Source organism: Kogia breviceps, chromosome 9 (genome assembly GCF_026419965.1).
Source record: "Kogia breviceps isolate mKogBre1 chromosome 9, mKogBre1 haplotype 1, whole genome shotgun sequence".
NCBI lineage: Eukaryota > Metazoa > Chordata > Mammalia > Artiodactyla > Physeteridae > Kogia > Kogia breviceps.
The window spans coordinates 40415535-40436357 of NC_081318.1; the positions used below are offsets into that span (position 1 = coordinate 40415535).

General features: G+C 36.8%; 2 protein-coding genes across 2 annotated transcripts in view; one reads left to right on the forward strand and one right to left on the reverse strand.

The window, feature by feature from the left end:
* The window catches only part of ELMO1 (engulfment and cell motility 1), an 803227-nt gene that overhangs the window by 29640 nt on the left and 752764 nt on the right, over positions 1-20823 (forward strand). The window contains exon 2 of the mRNA XM_067042328.1: positions 12947-13068. The gene's annotated coding sequence lies outside the window, so the exon portion shown is untranslated. The remainder of the gene's footprint in view (positions 1-12946; positions 13069-20823) is intronic.
* LOC131762400 (probable G-protein coupled receptor 141) lies at positions 3291-4202 on the reverse strand. The gene has a single exon (XM_059073968.2). It carries the CDS (start codon positions 4200-4202, stop codon positions 3291-3293), a length of 912 nt encoding a protein of 303 aa, XP_058929951.1.

The following is a 20823-nucleotide window of genomic DNA, read 5'->3' on the forward strand; positions in this document are numbered from 1 at the left end:
TCCTGAGATTTCTCAGCATTATTCAAATAAATCCACCATTACCATGCCCCTTTAACATAGGGTTTTTGTTACCAACTATTTTCAAAATGTTTTAGTCAGCCCCTATTACAAGAAGAGTTTCCTTGTTCTTATCAGCCTCAATAGGTATGAGAGTCCTTGGTCTATGCCTTATCTTATTAGAGGTTAAGTGGGCAAAATCTACCAAATCTGAGAAATGGCAGTTTCACAAAGGTTCACCTCATTGTCTTCATGCTCAAGAGCTAATGACTGGAGTGGATTGGACTGCTGGTCTCCTTCAGAAGAAGTGCCATATTAACCTAGGAATGCAGTTTTAATGGCAGTCCCATTAAGAAGGATTTGGGGAAGATTTGGGGATTTTCAACACATCTTGAATCATTTCATACAAAGCTCATTTCATTTAAAAAAAATTGCCATTATCTGTGGGTTCAAAATCTGGTAGATATTGACCAGGAGCCAACCTGGGAGTTGTGAGGCTCAGGGAAATACCTTTGTCTTTTCAAAAAGGAAAAATACATACATATTCTTTTTGTATTTTCCTAAAAGTTGCATTTATTCTTTTAATCACTACAGTAATGAAAGAAATAATTTATAATTGAATCACACTGAGGTTAAGTATTCCCAAAATATAGGAATATTTTTCCAGTCCATAATGTTGTAACTGGCAGTTCTCCCTTTTAAACTGACCCTGTTTGTGGTAGCTCAGTGGTTCTCAATCCTTGCAGACCCAATGCCTTATTTTTTATTGCAAATATTTGGCAACATTTTTACCATTCTAAAATAAAATTCATAGATAATACAACCCTTCCATACATGTAATGTTCTAACTGTAATATAAATGAGTAGTGAAAGAGAAAGTTATTTATAATAAAATATATGTATTTCTTTGTAAATGCTCAGACATGATCACAAAAGGAGACAAAATGAGGCAGTCTCATGTTGGCACCTATATCTAATATCAACCTGAATACAACAACTACAAATATTGTTTACAGGTGTGTTGTGTTGTTTGTTAATGTCACTTTTTGATATTGCCATTGACTATGTGATTTTCCAAAGGAATGAACAATTCTTTTTAAAGTTCTGAGGAAAACAGAGTAAAATCTTTCCTCAATATCTATGGTAGCTACATTTCTGGAAATTTCAGAAAATTAAAACCATATCAAGAAAATACTATGTGTTTATGAAAACTGAATAAAACCTAACTAACTGCTCTGATTATTATGAGCATATGTTTCAATTCACTAATGTCTGGAAGAACATTCAAAAACAGAGCAAGACCTGATAATTTTGAATTGTGTGCAAGGCAGGGTGTCTAGCCTCTGATCCCAGCCATCAAATGCCAGTGGTACTCTCTTATAATAGTGATAGCCAAAGTGGCCTGAGAGGCCAGTGTCACCCCCACTCCTGCATGAGATTCACTTGTAAAGCAAATAGAGACAAAAAACTGGCAAATTGAGATTTTTTGTTTATTCTGTAAATATTAATGAAAAAGATATTTTATATATTGTATTTCTATATTTGGGACAGTATTTCTTATAGGTCCACAAAAATAGGCCCTTTATTATAATATCTGATAATACAGAGAAAAGCATAATTGCCAGACCTCAACATAATTTAAAGTCTGGAAGAGTAATACAAACTAACAGATATTATGACAGTAAGATATGGGTATATAAGAAGAGAAATGATGTAATTCTCAAATAATTTTTAAATTTTTAAAATATTTTACTATAATTATTTTCTTACACATTTTATGGGTGTAACAAATTTTCTCACAACTTTTTTGGGGTCTTAGAAATTTTCTTACAAATATTATGGGTCAAATTAGAAGGAAAAAACTAAGAAAAGATGGGAAAAGAAGACAAGAAATTTAAAAACTATAACTTAAAAAGAAAGATGAATAAATGAAAGTTTAAAGCAGGAAAAAATTTGGATAAGTCATGTATGTATGTTGTTGCTTTTTCTTCCTCAAAATTAATTTTTATGACTCAGCAATTTTAGTGATCATAAAACCTCCAGGGATATTTCTTATTCATCTGATGAGTTTGTGGGTGCATAGAGTATAACAAATAAAGAAAAATCTTTAAATCCTCAACATTTATCTTGCTGGGGAAAGAAAAAAGTTACCTTAATTCATTCCGTTCTTCTCTTCCTACCATGTTCTGAAGGCTCAAATATGAAACTGGATCAGTTGCTTGGAAAGTTTCAAGATTGCAAAACTTTGAGGGAAATAGTAGAAATATGGGCACAAGGGAAAAATATCCATAAGCCTATGTTTCAATTTAGCAGCCCAATCTCATAGCCTAAATTAATGGTTTTCCTTTATATTTCTCAAGAGTTCTTTTTTTTTTTTTTAGAATATTGTTTTTAAGTAATTAAAGACACATAACTTTAAGGGTGGGAGGGAACTCTAAGATTTCAGTATAACTTTATCTTCAAGGGAAATCTAAATTGTGGCCCAGGATATCTAGAAATCCTTCAAAAAACAGAAAGGGGGAAAATTAAATCACTTCCCTTGGGAACTCATTTTAATGCCTAGCAGCATATTGGTCAGAAATATTGTCTAAGTTACAGTTTCACCATTATTTAGATATACTCAGTAAGCTTTTAAATGATTTTTGGAGATATTGAGGGAATTGATCCCATGTCCTTAAACCTGACCTTTCAAAGGACAAATCTAGACAATTATTATAGCAGAAGGCCACAAAGAGATCTGTTTCTCTTGATGTCTAGATAAGTGACTTCCCACCAAAGTTATGGTAGTCTAAAAAAGTTTTTTACTACTCTCGCCCCTTATCTGTTTTTTGTGAGGGTGCAAGTTGAATAGTCCTCTCATCTGGTTAGCCAAGTGACCATGAAGTGACCATGACCAGGATTAATTTACCTAAGGTTAAGTGGAATGAAAAGAACTAGAGGGCTGAGTCCAGTCCAAAGCCTAGGAAAAGACCATATTTCAAACTGAGGAAACTAAAATAAGCTAGTAAAACTCAGATACCGTTAGACCATGGTACCTGGGTGGGCCAAGTAGTTATTTTATATTGGAAAATAATGCAGTATTGCAACACCAGGTAAATTGAACATTACTAGTGTTTGTATATGTATCATTCAGAGATGGTAGGAATTAAATAAGGGCTGAAATGAATGCTCTGACATTTTATAGTCCTTTTATTTGGCTGTATTAAGGCATGGTTTTAATCAAGTAATGAAATAACCATTCCTGTTTTCACTCTCAATATTAAGGAAGTAATTCTGAATACTACACTTTGTGGTTAACAGCACAAAAGGCAATTCCATAGGTCAATTATCTTTTTCTTAAACCAATGGCTTCCCCCAAGAACAAAGAGCAGCAAATCAAAGCAGCTAATCGCTGTTACACTCAAGAAGATTTCATTATAAAATGCAACATTGTCATTACAGTCACTTGAATGTGCCATAGTGTACAAGTAATAGATCCTAAAGAACTGGTAGGGAAGGAAGCAAATAAGAATGACCCCTATAAAAAACAGGTTTTTCAACTGGGCCCAGAACTCCTGATGGGATAGTAAGGAGTGGTGTAGCTTCCGCGCCATCAACACAATTATGACGCTCTGGAGGACCAAGAGAATCACTGCAATAACTATGACAATAATGACTATCAAATAGTTGATGACTTGCACATATGCGTGAGCAAGTTCTTTGTGGAATTTAAAACAGTGGAATTTGTCATAACCCTCATGAATTCCATACTGAGAAACAACCAGGGGCACCACAATGATAATCACCAGTAGCCACAGGGCAGTACTGGCAGCCACAGCATGCAGTTTTCTGTAGAATTCCACTTTGTCCTTGTACTTGAAGAAGATGAGGTACCTGATGACTAGGATCACAACGTAGAACAGGAATGTGAGGTACATGTGGATGTGCAGCATGGCGCTCACAAATTTGCAGAAGGGCAACCCAAATGTCCAAGTGTTCTTGATGAGATAGATCAAGCGAAAAGGCACTGTCAGGAGGAAAACACTGTGGACCACCACCAGGTTAATGACTGCTGTGGTGGTTACAGACCGGGTGTTCATTTTCACCAGCAGGAACAAAATGGAGATGATGCCCACCAGCCCTCCAAAGAGCACTACGAAGTAGAGCCTGGTTAAATGGGGTGACCTTATAGGGTTATTGCAGGAGGAACTGTTGTGGTCAGCCATACTTCAGGAGTCACCTGGAAGAGGCAAAGCACCAGTGTAACTAATAAACTTCCAGAATTTTGTTCATATTTTGTTCACATAGCACTGGCAATGTGACTTTGTCATTTATCTGTTTACATGATGTAAGCTCTATGTGCCTTAAGAATGAAGATTATTGTCATATGCATTTCTGTGTACTCTACACTGAAAACACAGTTAAGTCATTGATTCTTGACCTTTAATGGTTAAAGACCTCATCAAGAGGTCTGTATATCTACACAATCAAAACTATTTGCATAAAACTGATTGCAGACCATTTGAAGCTGATACATGGATACTATTACTGTAGCAACCACTGGAGAAAAAAAAATCTTAAGATGGACAGAAAGCTGAGTGGATGCATTAAATACATGGAATATTTTTTTCTTTTATGTATCATTGTAATTCTCTAATTCCTTCCAGTTCATCAGCAAATGATCCAAGAATATTTATGCTTAATTCCTTTAGGATACTGATGAGTTTGGCTGAAAAACTGGCTAAATCAAGTCAGCAGCAAGCAATAGGAGGGTATATCTGAATTTCTCATCACAGTTATATTATCATCTAAAAGTGAGACCTTGGCTAAGTTCTTATCATTGGCCCCACTGAGAATATTGCATGTCTCACAATTCTCCCATTCCCCCACCTTTAAATTCATAAAAGGACCACTATCATTTTTCCTCTGGACTCCTGAAAGATCCTTTCCCTATACAGTCTTGGTCCCTTCTAATTATTATCCACATTCTAATTTATTATTTACTAATTAATAAATATAGTAAATAATAAAGACATATTAATCTAAATACTTATTAATCTTTACTTACTCTAATCAGGTCACCTCACTTTCTTATTTAAATTCCTTCAATGGCCTCCCATTTCTTCTAAGGTAAAAATCAAAATTCTTGCATGTTTAGAATATTCTGAGTTGTGGCAAAATCTGATCCCTTGAGACCAGATTCAAGAAATAATCTAGAGATGAAATTGACAGGACTTGACATGAGTTGTATATTGGGAAATGAAGGGAGAAGAAGTGTCTCAGTCACTCTCAGATTTCTTACTTGAACAACAGGGTGATAAGAGGTCTGTTTACTGATATCAGGAAGACTGAGGCTCAAATTTAAGGAAGAGCAGTAGTTGAATTATGCACTTCATAATTATGCACTTTGTAACACGTTTGCAATTATTCTTATTCATTTTTTAAAATATCTCTTCATACAATCAAGCTTACCTAGCAATAAAAATGAACCAACTACTGATAAAATACTGATGAATTGATAAAGCATTATACTAAATCATGTATTCTCAATAGGGTAATATTGCCCCCAAGGGGGCAAACGTTTGTTCTGGAAGTGTGAAAAATCTTACTTTTACTGTATAAAATGCAGATATACATATAGTACATAAACAGACAAACAGCATATCTGTGGTATTAAAATTTCATAAGAGGGAGAGAGATAATTAGGGAAATAGGTCTAAAAAGGCTCTTTAGAAGGGCAATAATAAAGTTGAGAACATTATACTAAATAAAAGATGCCAGCCACAAAAGACTACATGCCAAATGATTTCTTTTTCTAAAAAATCACAACTCATGTGACAGATCAGTGTAGCTCAGGGCCCAAGTTGCAAAGGAAGGGATTAAATTCAAAGGGGCATAGGGGAATTTATGGGGTGATGGGATGTTTTATATTGTGTTGGTTACAATTGTAGTTATTTGTCAAAGCTCATTGAATTGTACACTTAAAATTGGTGAATTTTCTTGCATAGAACTTATACCTCAATAAGACTAATTAAAAAATTATAATAACCTGGCCTCAGAGAGCCTCTACTTTCCTGGGTATGGAATAGAATTTCCATGCAGCCGAACTTAAAGCTTGCCTCATGTTATACTGGTTCTGTGTGATGTATAATCTCTGTACTTGCCTTTTATTTTTCTCTGTAGAAAAGTAGTTCCATCAGGTAAATGTGAAATTATACTGTGTTCATATTTGAATCAAGGATGAACATGCCACCATAAGTTCTGCTCATCAATTTTTTCAGCTATTTACCTAGAAAGACCAGCTTCTAAAAGAAGCAGAAAATATGATCAGTTGCATATCATCTGTCTCAAGTCCTTCCTTATCACCAACTGCCATGGTCTCTCTCTTTCAGATTTAAGAAGCTCATGTTAAATCTCATCTATGTACCAGGTACTACATGAGATGCTTGCCTGAACATAGTCTCATTTGACCCTCAAAGCAGTCCTGTGTATTGTATATGTATCACTATACTGATTTTCAAATAAAGAAACTGAGCCCCAGTCTGGATATCATTTGCCAAGTTCTCCAAAGTCTCTCTCTCTCTCCCTCACACACACACACACACGCACGCACACACACTCCTTATTGTAAGTCATGGAGAAGCACGTTATGCATCTCCTAAGCCCAAGCTTCTAAATCTTAACATAAGAAGGGGAGAGGCCATTGACGAAATTTGGTTCTACTCACATAGCTGTATGCCAGTATATCTTAAAAGCTGCTTTTCCTTCTTTTTTTTTTTGGCTGTGCCATGTGGCATGTGGGATCCCATTTTCCCCAACCAGGGATCAAACCTGCGCCCCCTGCACTGGAATCACTGGACCACCAGGGAAGTCCCTGTTCTTCCTTCTTTTTGGATTTTATTTTCTTATTCCCTTTACTTAATTTACAGCAGATCCCATAAGTTAGCTCATTCAACATCCATTCTAACCTTTTCTGGTCTGCCAGAAAATTTCTGTACAGATTTTTTGCAGTTATAGTGGTTGTATGTGACCTAGTTTCTGCTAGTTTGTTGCACTACTGCAAAACTTGGAGGCAAAGTGAAGGATATCAATGTGTAGAGAGTTTAGATCATTTGGCAAGACAGTAGTGGAAATGTCTGGTTGCTCTGGGACAGCAATGGCACAGGTCTCCAGAACTATACATCATGGATTTCAGAAAGCAATAGTTAGTGATGTTTCTGCTATTAATCCAATGGTAGTATTGAATATTTTTCTCTACATGGAGTATGTCTTTGTAGCAGCCAAGCCTGGTTCCCAGACATTCCATGATATTCTGTAAACTGTTACCTTCTAATAAACACCTTCTGCTTAAACCAGCTAAAGTGGGTTCTATTGTCTGCAATTAACAACCCTGATATACCTGGTTAATTCCTATGGTCTTTTAAGAATCAACTGAGGCATCATTTCTCCCAGGAAGCCTTTCCTAATATGCATTCTCAATTCAGGTTGGATGTCATTCCTCTTTTGTCCCATGGAATACACCAACCATGCTTACCTCTATTATGGCACTTATCACACAGACCATAATTCAGTTCTTCCTTCCAAACAAGACTGAGCAAGGAAGAATCAAGTTTTCCTTTGTATTCATAGAATCTAATGAAGTTATTTAAATTAATGTAAATATTATTATTGAAAACTAACATACTTATAGTAGAGTGCCCCAATATAAGTATACAGTTCAATGAATTTTAACATAATAAACATACCCTCACTGAAGGTAATCACTATCCTGACAACTAAAACCACATAGTAGGTTTGTCTACTTTGAATTTTATATAAACTCAGTGTCATTTTTTTGTGTGTATCTAGTTTAATTCACTCAACAATATGCTTTAAGATTCATTCATGTGTATGGTTTTATCTTATTTAGTATATTGTGTCATTGTATGAATATTTCACAATTTATCCAATCTATTGTTGATGGACAATAGTGTTATTTCCACTTATAGGGCTCTTATAAATAATGCTATAAACCATAAGCAAAACAAAAATACAACCCACAGAATGGGAGAAAATATTTGTAAATAATGTGACCCACAGGGATTAATCTCCAAAATATACAAACAACTCATGCAGCTCAATATCAAAAAGACAAACAACCCAATCAAAAAATGGGCAGAAGATCTAAATAGACATTTCTCCAAAGAAGACATACAGTTGGCCAAAAAGCACATGAAAAGATGCTCAGCATCGCTAGTTATTAGAGAAATGCAAATCAAAGCTACAATGAGCTATCACCTCACACCAGTCAACTGGCCATCATGAAAAAGTCTACAATCATACTAAATACTGGAGAGGGTGTGGAGAAAAGGGAACCCTCCTACACTGTTGGTGGGAATGTAAATTGGTACAACCACTATGGAGAACAATATGGAGGTTCCTTAAAAAACTAAAAATAGAACTACCATACGACCCAGCAATCCCACTCCTGGGCATAGATCCAGAGAAAACCATACTTCAAAAAGACACATGCACCCCAATGTTCCTTGCAGCACTATTTACAATAGCCAAGACATGGAAGTAACCTAAATGTTATCGACAGATGAATGGATAAAGAAGATGTGGTACATATATACAATAGAATATTATCAGCCATAAAAAAGAGTGAATTAATGCCATTTGCAGCAACATGGATGGACCTAGAGATTATCATACTAAGTGAAGTAAGTCAGACAGAGAAAGACAAATGTCATATGATTTCACTTATATGCAAAATCTAAAAAATGAACTTATTTACAAAACAGAAACAGACTCACAGACTTAGAAAAAAACTTATGGTTACTAAAGGGGAAAGGATAAATTAGGAGTATGGGATTAACATATACACACTACTATATAAAAAATAGATAATCAACAAAGACCTACTCCATAGCACAGGGATTTCTACTCAATACTTTGTAATAACCTATATGGGAAAAGAATCTGAAAAAAGTAACTATATGTATATGTATATGTATAACTAAATCACTTTGCTGTGCACCCAAAACTAACACAACATTGTAAATCAAGTATACTCCAATATAAAATAAAAATGAAAAATAAATGCTACTCTGAACATTCTTTTTTAAAAATAATTAATTTATTTATTTATCTTTGGCTGCATTGGGTCTTCGTTGATGTGCTCGGGCTTTCTCTAGTTGCGGCAAGTGGAGGCTACTCTTTGATGCGGTGTGCGGGCTTCTCATTATGGTGGCTTCTCGTTGCAGATCATGGACTCTAGGTGCCTGGGCTTCAGTAGTTGCAGCACACGGGCTCAGTAGTTGTAGCTCTCAGGCTCTAGAGCGCAGGCTCAGTAGTTGAGGCACACGGGCTTAGTTACTCCTCGGCAGGTGGGATCTTCCCGGCCCAGGGATCGAACCCATGTCCCCTGCATTGGCAAGTGGATTCTTAACCACTGCACCACCAGGGAACCCCTGAACATTCTTATAAATATCTTTTGTGAAAATAAGCATTTCTGTTGGGAATTTACCTAAATGTGAAATTGATGGATTGTAGGGTATGTATATGTTCAGTTTCAGTGAAAACCGCAGTTTCTGAAATAAATTCCCACTAACAGTAGATGAGAGTTTCAGTTGTTCCACAACCTCGAGAACATTCAGAATTTTCTTTCCTTTTTGTTTTTGCCATTGTAGTGGTTATAGTAGTATTGCATTGTGGTTTTAACCTGCATTTACCTAATGAATAATAAATATGAGCACATTCATATGTATCTGTTGGACACTTGCATATCCTGTTTTGTGAAGTGCCTTTTGAAAGTCTTTCACCATATTTCTATTTGGTTGTCTGCCTTTTTCTTATTGATCAGTAGTAGTTCTTTATGTAGCTAAGGAATCTGCCTACTCAAAAGTATTAAAGATAGTATACTGTGTTTTCTTCTGTTTAACTTTCTTTTTTTAAATTTTTAGATATACAATTCATCTAGAATTGATTTTTTTTAATATAAAGTAAGGTAGGAGACCATGATTATTTTTTCCCATACAGATAACCAATTGACACGGAATTGGAAATACCATCCTCACCTGCACTAAACTGTGTCATAAATCAGGTGACCACATATGAGTCAATTTAGCCCATTTTTAGGTCTCCAGTATGTTCCGTTGGTTTATTGTTCTATACATGTGCGAATACCACACTGTCTAAATCACTATTGCAGTATAGTAAGTTTTCATATCAGGTAGTGCAATTTTTTTAGCTTTCTTTTCCTTAAGATCACCTGAGCTATACTTGACCTTCTGCATTTCCATATAAGTTCTGGAATCTGCTTTAAAAAAGTCTAGTGATTTTAATGGATTTTCATTAAAATTGTAGATACTGATAACTTCAGAGAGATATTAATAGCTTTTAAATATGTCTTCTAATCACTGAATATAATATATCCTTCCATGTTCTTTTTTTTCTAATTTTTTAATTATATTTTTTTTGAATTTTATTTATTGTTTCATTCAGCAGCTTCTTATTAGTTATCCATTTTATACATATTAGTGTATATATGTCAATCCCAATCTCCCAGTTCATCCCACCACCACCCCACCACCATTTTCCCCACTTGGTGTCCATACGTTTGTTCTCTACATCTGTGTCTCAATTTCTGCCCTGCAAACCTGTTCATCTGTACCATTTTTCTAGGTTCCACATAAATGCGTTAATACATGATATCTGTTTTTCTCTTTCTGACTTACTTCACTCTGTATGACAGTCTCTAGATCCATCCACGTCTCTGCAAATACCCAATTTCGTTCCTTTTTATAGCTGAGTAATATTCCATTGTATATATGTATTACATCTTCTTTATCCACTCACCTGTCAATGGGCATTTAGGTTGCTTCCATGACCTGGCTATTGTAAATAGTGGCTGTATCAGTTTACATTCCCACCAACAGTGCAAGAGGGTTCCCTTTTCTCCATACCCTCTCCAGCATTTGTTGTTTGTAGATTTTCTGATGATGCCCATTCTAACTGGTGTGAGGTGATACCTCATTGTAGTTTTGATTTGCGTTTCTCTAATAATAAGGGATGTTGAGCAGCTTTTCATGTGCTTCTTGGCCATCTGTATGTCTTCTTTGGAGAAATGTCTATTTAGGTCTTGCACCCATTTTTGGATTGGGTTGTTTGGTTTTTTTAATATCGAGCTGCATGAGCTGTTTATATATTTTGGAGACTAATCTTTTGTCCATTGATTGCAAATATTTCCTCCCATTCTGATGGTTGTCCTTTCATCTTGTTTATGGTTTCCTTTGCTGTGTGAAAGCTTTTAAGTTTCATTACGTCCCATTTGTTTATTTTTGTTTTTATTTCCATTACTCTAGAAGGTGGATCAAAAAAGATCTTGTTGTGATTTATGTCACAGAGTGTTCTCCTATGTTTTCCTCTAAGAGTTTTATAGTGTCCAGTCTTACATTTAGGTCTTGAATCCATTTTGAGTTTATTTTTGTGTATGGTGTTAGGGAGTGTTCTAATTTCATTTTTTACATGTAGCTGTCCAGTTTTCCCAGCACCACTTATTGAAGAGACTGTCTTTTCTCCATTGTATATCCTTGCCTCCTTTGTCATAGATTAGTTTGACCATAGGTGTGTGGGTTTATCTCTGGGCTTTCTATCCTGTTCCATTGATCTATATTTCTGATGGTCTCCTTTGCTCTGCAGAAGCTTTTTAGTGTAATATAATCCCAGTTGTCTGTTTTTGCTTTTGATGTCTATGCCTATGCTTTTGATGTCACATCTAAGAATTCATTTCCAAGGCCAATATCAAGAGGTTTTTCTCCTATGTTTTCTTCTAGGAGTTTTGTGGTTTCAGCTTTACGATTAAGTCTTTAATCCATTTTGAGTTAACTTTTGTGTGTAGTGTAAGATGAGACTCCAATTTCATTCTTTTGCCTCCAGTTTTCCCAAGACCATTTATTAAAGAGACTACCCTTTCCTCATTGTGTATCCTTGTCAAAGATCAGTTGGCATATATGCATGGGTTTATTTCTAGGTTCTCTATTCTGTTCCATTGGTCTATGTGTCTGTTTATATGCCAATGCCATACAATTTGCATTACTTTGTAATGTATTTTGTATTACAGCTTTATATGGTAGGTTTGTAATATGTTTTGAAATCAGAAAATATGATGGCTCCAGCTTTGTTCTTCTTGCTCAAAATTGCAGAGTCTTTTGTTGTTCCACATGAGTTTTAGGATTTTTTTCTCTTTCTGTAAAAAATGTCATTGAGGGCTTCCCTGGTGGCGCAGTGGTTGAGAATCTGCCTGCCATGCAGGGGACACGGGTTCATGCCCCGGTCCGGGAAGATCCCACATGCCGAGAAGCGGCTGGGCCCATAAGCCTGTGCGTCTGGAGCCTGTGCTCCACAATGGGAGAGGCCACAACAGTGAGAGGCCCGCGTACCACTAAAAAAAAAAAAAAAAATGTCATTGAGATTTTGACAGGGATTATATTAAATCTGCAGATCACTTATGCAAGTATGGATTACTATGAATAGTAATTATAACAATATTAATTCTTTCAATCCATTAATACAGAGTATTTCCACTTATTTCTGTGTTTTAATTTCTTTCATCAGTGTTTTATAGTTTTCAGTGTACAAGTCTTTTACCTCCTTGGTTAAGTTTATTCCTGATTGTTTTATTCTATTTTATTCTCCTATTGTTAGCGGGTTTGTTTCCTTAATTTCTGTTTCAGATAGTTTATTGTTAGCTTATAGAAATGCAACTGATTTTTGTATGTTGATTTTGTATAGTGCAACTTTAATGAATTCATTGATTAGTTCTAACAGGTTTTTTTGTAGAGTCTTTAAGGTTTTCTACATATTAGATAACATTATCTGCAAATAGACATAATTTTACTTCTTTCTTTGCAATTTGGATGTTTTTATTTCTTTTTCTTGCTCTTTTTATTTCTTTTTAACTGCTCTTTTAATTTCTTTTTAATTTCAGTATTGTGATGAATAGAAACAGCAAGAATGGACATCCTTGCCTTGTTCCAGATCTTAGAGGAAAAGATTTCAGTTTTTCACCATTGATTCTGAAGTTAACTATATGACATTTATTGTGTTGAGGTAAGTTCCCTCTACACATAATTTTTTGAGAACTTTTATCATGAAACAGTGTTGAATTTTATCAAATGCTTTTTCTGCATCTATTTACATGATCATGTGACTTCTATCATTCATTCTGTTAATGAGGTGTATCACATTGATTGGTTTATGTATATTGAACCATTCTTGCGTACAGGGATAAATTTCACTTGGTCATGATGTATGATTTTTTTAATGTGCCATTGAATTTGGTTTATTAATATTTTTTCAAGGATTTTTGCATACGTGTTCATCAGGGTTATTGTGTAGGCTCCCAGATGGTCTGCCTTAAATCCCAGCTGCTGCATTCTGCCTTATCTTTTGGCTAAGCTGTGCCATGCACTCTCTCAGCCTGCCTGCAGGGGGCACACTCTCACTCACATCACTCCCAAGGAAACCATCTCCACTGTGGCCTAGGTAACACAATGAGAAGAGAAGTTAAAAGGCTCTTTCTTCCTAGAGGATGTTTCTTTTTTAAAAACTCTCTTCCTCTTTGCCTCCTTCTACATGACACTTTCTCTTTTTTGTTCTCTTGAAGACTGCTCTATTCCACACAATTGTCCTCCTCCACCAAGATGGCTCATCAACTTTTGAAAGCCAAGCAGAACTAGAATGGAGCCTAGAGGAAGAAGACAATGAAGCAGTAAAGGCTTTTGAGAGTCATAGGTAGTAAGGGAGATCAGATAGGGATTTGGGCCCAATTTCTTCCCAGGGAAAAAAATGAAAAAAAAAAAGGTGTGTCCAAGAAGTATTCCTCTGCATGTGGGATATGACTCCAGTGATTAATAGAAAATTTTAATTAGTTGGCATAAAAATTTTATTTCTCCTCTCCTTCATTCTTTCTCAGACAAACACTTAATTCTCCTACATGCATGACTTTCTTGTGGCAGTGACTGTGTATGTCCAATACCACACTATCAGTCACTTTCCCATCTGTGTAGGGACAGGGCATTGCAGCATGTTCACAACATCCTGATACTTGAGACGAGATAGGCACATGGATGAATAGCATTATTTTATCAATATTACCTTAGACAATTATATTCTCCAAATTGAAGTTGAAACTGAAATCTGAAGACAATTCCCATTTGAATTATGAGCAATGTCATATTTTTCTTACTGTCAAATTTCCTTACAGTGGTTTCCTTCAGTGACAATAGCAACATCAGTTCAACCAAAGTAAATGGATTTGTTTGAACCTAGATGGTTAAATGTTTCCTAACCTATTACTTTATGTGTTAGAGTTGGACACCCACAAAGAATAGAAGATATCTCAAGTTTTTGCACAAAATTGGAATTTCAAAGCTTAAAAACCTTGGAAAGAAATGCCTTCATTTCAAAAACTTTGAACCACACAAAAATAGTAAATACCATTCAGAAATGCTTCCAGTGCATCACTGTAGAATAATAGCTTGCTAATGAGAACAGTCCTACACTGGGAAAACCGAGAGGATGTCTGAGAGAAGTAGTAAGCTGTGTGACAGACGAGCCTGGGAGACAAACACCACAGGCAGGACCTGGGGACCTGAAACAATTGAGCCACCACCCGCAGTCATAGCGCTCAAGGGCAAGCTCAGTTGAGGGCTTTGACATGTGTTATATATAGAACTTGACAAGTGAGGTTCAATAAACACTTGCAGATAATATATACTCTCTTATTAAACGAGAAGTTCTCTTTCTTCCCCTGGATGTCAAGTTTAGATGCTATGTTTTTGGATATTTTAATATTCAGGCTCAGGTTTGGAAATTTGCCCTGTGCTTTGGGACAAAGACATTTTGAAGAGGAAAAAGCCTGAAACTTAGAAGATACCTGGATCGAATGTTTGAGACACACTAGTTATTATTATTTAAAGACTCCACCTCACACCCAATTTTTGTAGAAAAAAATAATGTGAGCACTAGCCCAATATTTACTGCATGGTAAGTGGCTAGTATACCTGTAGTGATTGAATGAGTTAGTGAAAGAAAAAGAGAGAAATCAAGGAAAAGGGGGATGAAAAAATAGAGAAGGGAGAGGAAAAAAGAAAAGAATAAGGAGAAGGAGGGAGAGGGGGAGAAGAAGAAGGAAGAAGAGGAAGACAGGCTCTAAGGTTCCCAAACAGCCATGCTGTCATCACTTGCAGGCCTTGAGCTGACTAATATCTTCCTGGCATCAAAGTCTTTCTACCTGGAAATAATACAAATATATTTATTTACCCACTTGATTGTCTAATATAATATGAACTTTTTGCAAAAGAGTGCAGCTGACCTCTGTAAGACCTGAAAGTAAGGCCTATAGTTTCTGCTTCCAGGGAGATGATCCATTATGAATACAAGAAGGCAGGGAATTTTTATTTTATTTATTTATTTTAATTTTTAAATTTTATTTTATTTTTTATACAGGTTCTTATTAGTCATCAGTTTTATACACATCAGTGTATACATGTCAGTCCCAATAGCCCAATTCATCCCACCACCACCCCAACCCCCACCGTTTGCCCCACTTGGTGTCCATACGTTTGTTCTCTACATCTGTGTCTCAATTTTTGCCCTGCAAACCTGTTCATCTGTACCATTTTTCTAGGTTCCACATAAATGCGTTAATACACGATATCTGTTTTTCTCTTTCTGACTTACTTCACTCTGTATGACAGTCTCTAGATCCATCTACGTCTCAATAAATGACCCAATTTTGTTCCTTTTTATAGCTGAGTAATATTCCATTGTACCATATCTTCTTTATCCATTCGTCTGTCGATGGGCATTTAGGTTGCTTCCATGACCTGGCTATTATAAATAGTGCTGCAATGAACATTGGGGTGCATGTATCTTTTTGAATTATGGTTTTCTCTGGGTATATGCCCAGTAGTGGAATTGCTGTGTCATATGGTAATTCTAGTTTTCGTTTTTTAAGGAACCTCCATACTGTTCTCCATAGTGGTTGTATGAATTTACATTCCCAGGAACAGTGCTAGAGCGTTCCCTTTTCTCCATACCCTCTCTAGCATTTGTTGTTTGTAGATTTTCTGATGATGCCCATTCTAACTGGTGTGAGGTGATACCTCATTATAGTTTTGATTTGCATTTCTCTAATAATAGGGATGTTGAGCGGGTTTTCATGTGCTTCTTGGCCATCTGTATGTCTTCTTTGGAGAAATGTCTATTTAGGTCTTCTACCCTTTTTTGGATTGGGTTGTTTGTTTCTTTAACATTGAGCTGCATGATCTGTTTATATATTTTGGAGATTAATCCTTTGTCTGATGATTCATTTGCAAATATTTTCTCCCATTCTGAGGGTTGTCTTTTCGTCTTGATTCTGGTTTCCTTTGCTGTGCAAAAGATTTTAAGTTTCATTAGGTCCCATTTGTTTATTTTTGTTTTTATTTCCATTACTCTAGGAGGTGGATCAAAAAAGAGCTTGCTGTGATTAATGTCAAAGAGTGTTCTTCCCTTGTTTTCCTCTAAGAGCTTTACAGTGTCCAGTCTTACATTTAGGTCTCGAATCCATTTTGAGTTTATTTTTGTGTTTGCTGTTAGGGAGTGTTCTAATTTCCTTCTTTTACATGTAGCTGTCCAGTTTTCCCAGCACCACTTATTGAAGAGACTGTCTTTTCTCCATTGTATATCCTTGCCTCCTTTGTCATAGATTAGTTAACCATAGGTGTGTGGGTTTATCTCTGGGCTTTCTATCTTGTTCCATTGATCTATGCTTGGGCAATTTTAAGTAAAGTTAAAGATCTGCAGCCTCACGGATGAAAAAATTCAGTTTCAACAAACAACAGCATTCTGGGTTTGAGCTATTATTTTTGCAAACTTGAGGAGTTAAACCTTGTTCCTGACTTGATAACTTCTGGTGACCCATAAGGAAGTGAAAGCTGAGGTCAGATCCCCATGAGGGTGAAACTCAGAGCCTTTGTGTTTGTATAGAGTAAGAGCCACACTGCCCTGCAAGCCACCTCAGCACACTATTTCACCACCTACTTTCTCCAAAATAAAGAGCAATCTGTGAGTTCTTTCCATTCCCAGGGGGAGCTTTTTTCAGATATCTAGGTCTGTTGGTATTAAAATGTCCTGTGAATTCTGATGCTCACATATGTCCCTCACCACCTTACTGGAAATCTTGCTCCAAAGAAGTACCTAGTTGCCCAAGGATTGTGTGTTCTCAGAAAATGTTAAACCTGTGGGAGTGTGTTCCTGGAAATCCCCTATGCCCAAGGCTGTAATGGTCTTCTTGCCACCTTCATCATAGGACCTGGCCTCCTTAATCCACCCTAGCCCCAAAGACAGAAACAACCTGTCAGGTAACCAGTAAGGGAGGAGGGCTTCCGAGAGACAAAACTCGGTAGTCAGCCATGCTAGTAACTTCCTCTCCTCTAAGCTTTCATATAGCCCAATGAAGAATTGAAACATAACAAAGTAAGGATAGGATATCACTAAAGAAGCTGCTTTTCACATTTTCATTTCACATGATTCACTCTGAATGTGTTTCATCAAGAGTATCACAAGTAGGCTTTCTTCTTTTCAACACCACTCTGACCATTTTTGGTGCTTAACTATCTACTTGTTCATCTTCTCCATTTTTTTTCCTTCATAATAACTACAATGGTTTTGTTTCCTTTTCTTTTCTCGGTGTTTCTGTGTTTTATTTTATTACAGAAAAAGGCAACGAAACTAAAGAAAAATTAGATGAACAGAATTTTTCCACTCTCTTGAATATTTTAGTATATTTTCTGCTAGTATCTTTCTATTCATCTATGTTAGTGAGATAGATATAATTACATTGTACCTCAATTTTCAACCCATATTTTTCACTAGTGATATATTGAAGGACTTAACCTTGAAGCTTCTGTACTTTTAAATGACTACATAACATCCCATCAAGTGGTCATCTTCAAATGCTATTTAACCAAATATTCAGCAATGGGACATTTCCAACTTACTATTGTTATAAATAACTCTATGATAAACATTTTTGTGAATTAAGCATTTTACATATTTTGGATTATTTCCAGAAGCTGGCATCCAAGAAAAGAGTCGTCGTATGACATGAAAATATTTATGGATCTAGATTTACAGTGCCAAATTGTTTTACATTGACGGATACAAAATATTCATTTAAAGTAAAAAATTTCTTCCTACTTTCTAATTTAAGCTGTTACTATCAAGCAGGTTTTTAAAAATACTTTATCCAAATGACTCCAATCAGCCAGCAATCTTTATTCATTGTTCTTGTGGGCAGACTTCTGAAATGAGCAAAATGAGGAACTATGGGTAAAATGCTATCCTCAAGTAACTCATTGCCCCTTGAAACCATACCCTCAGCCCTCAGCAAGCTAAGCCAACAACGAAAGAAAAGTATTCCAGAAGTTCTACAGGTATTCTCCTGTTCAAATCCTGCCTTTGCTTCACATCTAAATAGAGCTCTGGAAAAACCATTGACCTCTGTCTTGGAGCTCAATTTAATCTGCCAACAAGTCAAGATGCCACTGCCAACAGAACATCTAGGGAGGACTGAGAATGGGAAATTACTTTAGAGAATGTTGAGTCTCTTTATTAAGGGAAAGATGGCTTTTCATTTGAGAACTCACCAACATCTATGGTTGGAAGGCACCATACCTCCAAGGCGAATGTGAAATATCTTAGAGCAGCAAGGCTTTCCACAAGTCAAAGCTACTGGGAAATTAGCCAGGCAAATCTGCTGAGGCTCCCCCTTCTCTCATCTTCAGTCCCAGGTGCCTCTGGGTCTGTGCTTTCTCATCAACAATGGACATGTCGATTCTAGCACAATTTGTCAGTAACAGAGCTACCATGTTCTCAGTTCTTCCTCGTTTTGGAAATGTCACCTATGTTATGTATAATCCTCCCAAGAAGTCTAGGATCTGGGTTTTTTTATCCTTAATGAAGAAATTGAGGCTCTGGAAAGCTCAGCAACTTTCCCAGGTTCACTCAGCTAACTAGTGGCAGCACTGAATCCCAAATGCTGAGTGCCAGTTCACAGAGTTGCAGCGGTACAAAAGTCTTCCTCCTGTGACAAAAGGTGGACATTCCACCCTGCTGCAGCCTGCTTTCCTCTGAGGTGGGGATTCTCCTAGATAGTTGTTCCTTGTTTCTCCACTGCACTTGTTTACACATCTATGACCAGTGACCAGGGTATTTAAAGGCAGCTAATTTGAATACTAGCAGAAGACTTGGAGAAGTAATTAAATAGGCCCACTTGATATTCCCTAAAGCCAATAAATTTTTGAGAAGTGGTTCATCAGGTTGCACGATAATGGAAAAACAAAACCACATTAAAGTTTAATTACCAAAATCTGATTTGTCCTGAAGATAGAGTCCTGAGCCCCTTTCTTAATTCCTTTTCACTTCTTGAACTGTAAGTCCATAATTCCCCCTTTTTAAGATTGGAAATCACACTCAGAGATGGTTAAAGTGGGTCTGACCAGCTGCTCAACCCCAGATGAATCTAGCCCAGGGAGAGCCATGTCTAGCCATCGATGGACACAAGGGGCTGCTCTATGTAAGTGCCTGCTGCCCGGTGCCCAGGGATCCCTGATGAACATCTGGGACACAGTCTTCTCCTAACAATGTCAGGCTGGAGTCATACCACACCTCTCCTCTGACTGCTTTTTGCCTAGTTCCTGGTTTTGCTTTCCAGCCCCGTCTTGGTCTTGAGTTTCTCTGAACCCAAAAAACATCTTCACATTCTGCTGCTTCTGTCTTTCACTCCATGCCGTAGCATTAATTTAGATGTGTCCCTCCCAGGACCAGGCAGCCCCTCAAACATTGATTCCAGCCTGGCTCTAAAGTTCTTTAGGGACTCCTCCCTCTGTTATTCACTTTGGCCCCTATTTCCAAGGGCTGCTCCTGCCTCCCTTCATCGTTGCATTTCTAATGGATTCTCTGGAAGAATTCAAGCTTTGCCTTATGCTCTTATTCCCTCACCTCTTTCCTTCAAAGTTTATCCCCTATCCCATCCCACAGGGGCTAAAGTAAGTTCTTGCAGAAATTCCAGCATAGGAGGAGGTGCCACTTATTTCCTCAGTTTCCCATCTAATTCTCAGCTCTCCCCACTCCTTTGTTTTTGACTTGCTACCCAGCTGCCTCTGAACTGCATATTCTAACCATAGTCAAGGTGAATTCTAAGATTAGATAATTTAGTCCCTTCTTACAAAAATGACTCATGACTCTCAGATACGTGTGGCAAAGGGTACGTTTCAATATTTTCGAAGAGAGGAACTACTAAGTTGCTAGGAGCATTTTGGTCCTCTGTACAGGAAAAGAGGACCATTTTGTCCTTTATTAAACACAGGGTGAGATCCATGTTAGAAGTTAAAATGGGTAGAAGAAGCAACTAACCATTAATGCCAGGTGAAAGAAGAGGCGTCAGATATTCAAACATGGATTGGAAAACTTCTTGGCAGATTGTTGTACAGAAAACTCATCGCTGAATCTGATGATAAGATGACCAATCCTGAGATTCCATAATTTAACAAAGACAGGACTTTTGCAGTCCTATCTTAACTCCATCTCTTAGCTCACCCAGACTTCCGCTTTAGGCTCAGACAACAGAACTGCCTTGTGATGGTCTGATGACCAAACAACCAAAGGCATTTCTTTCTTGGCTCTGATTCACCCTCAGCTTCTTAAAGCTACCAAATACCAGTATCAGTAGCTTCTCTGGATTCTGGCCACAGAATTATTCTTAAGATAGAATACTCAAAAAGGACTTGGATTTTCAAGTTCCAAGAATGGCCAACA

Bases quoted from the DNA above. Each gene is read 5' to 3' on its own strand.
- LOC131762400 (XM_059073968.2), bottom strand. From the start codon at position 4,202: ATGGCTGACCACAACAGTTCCTCCTGCAATAACCCTATAAGGTCACCC.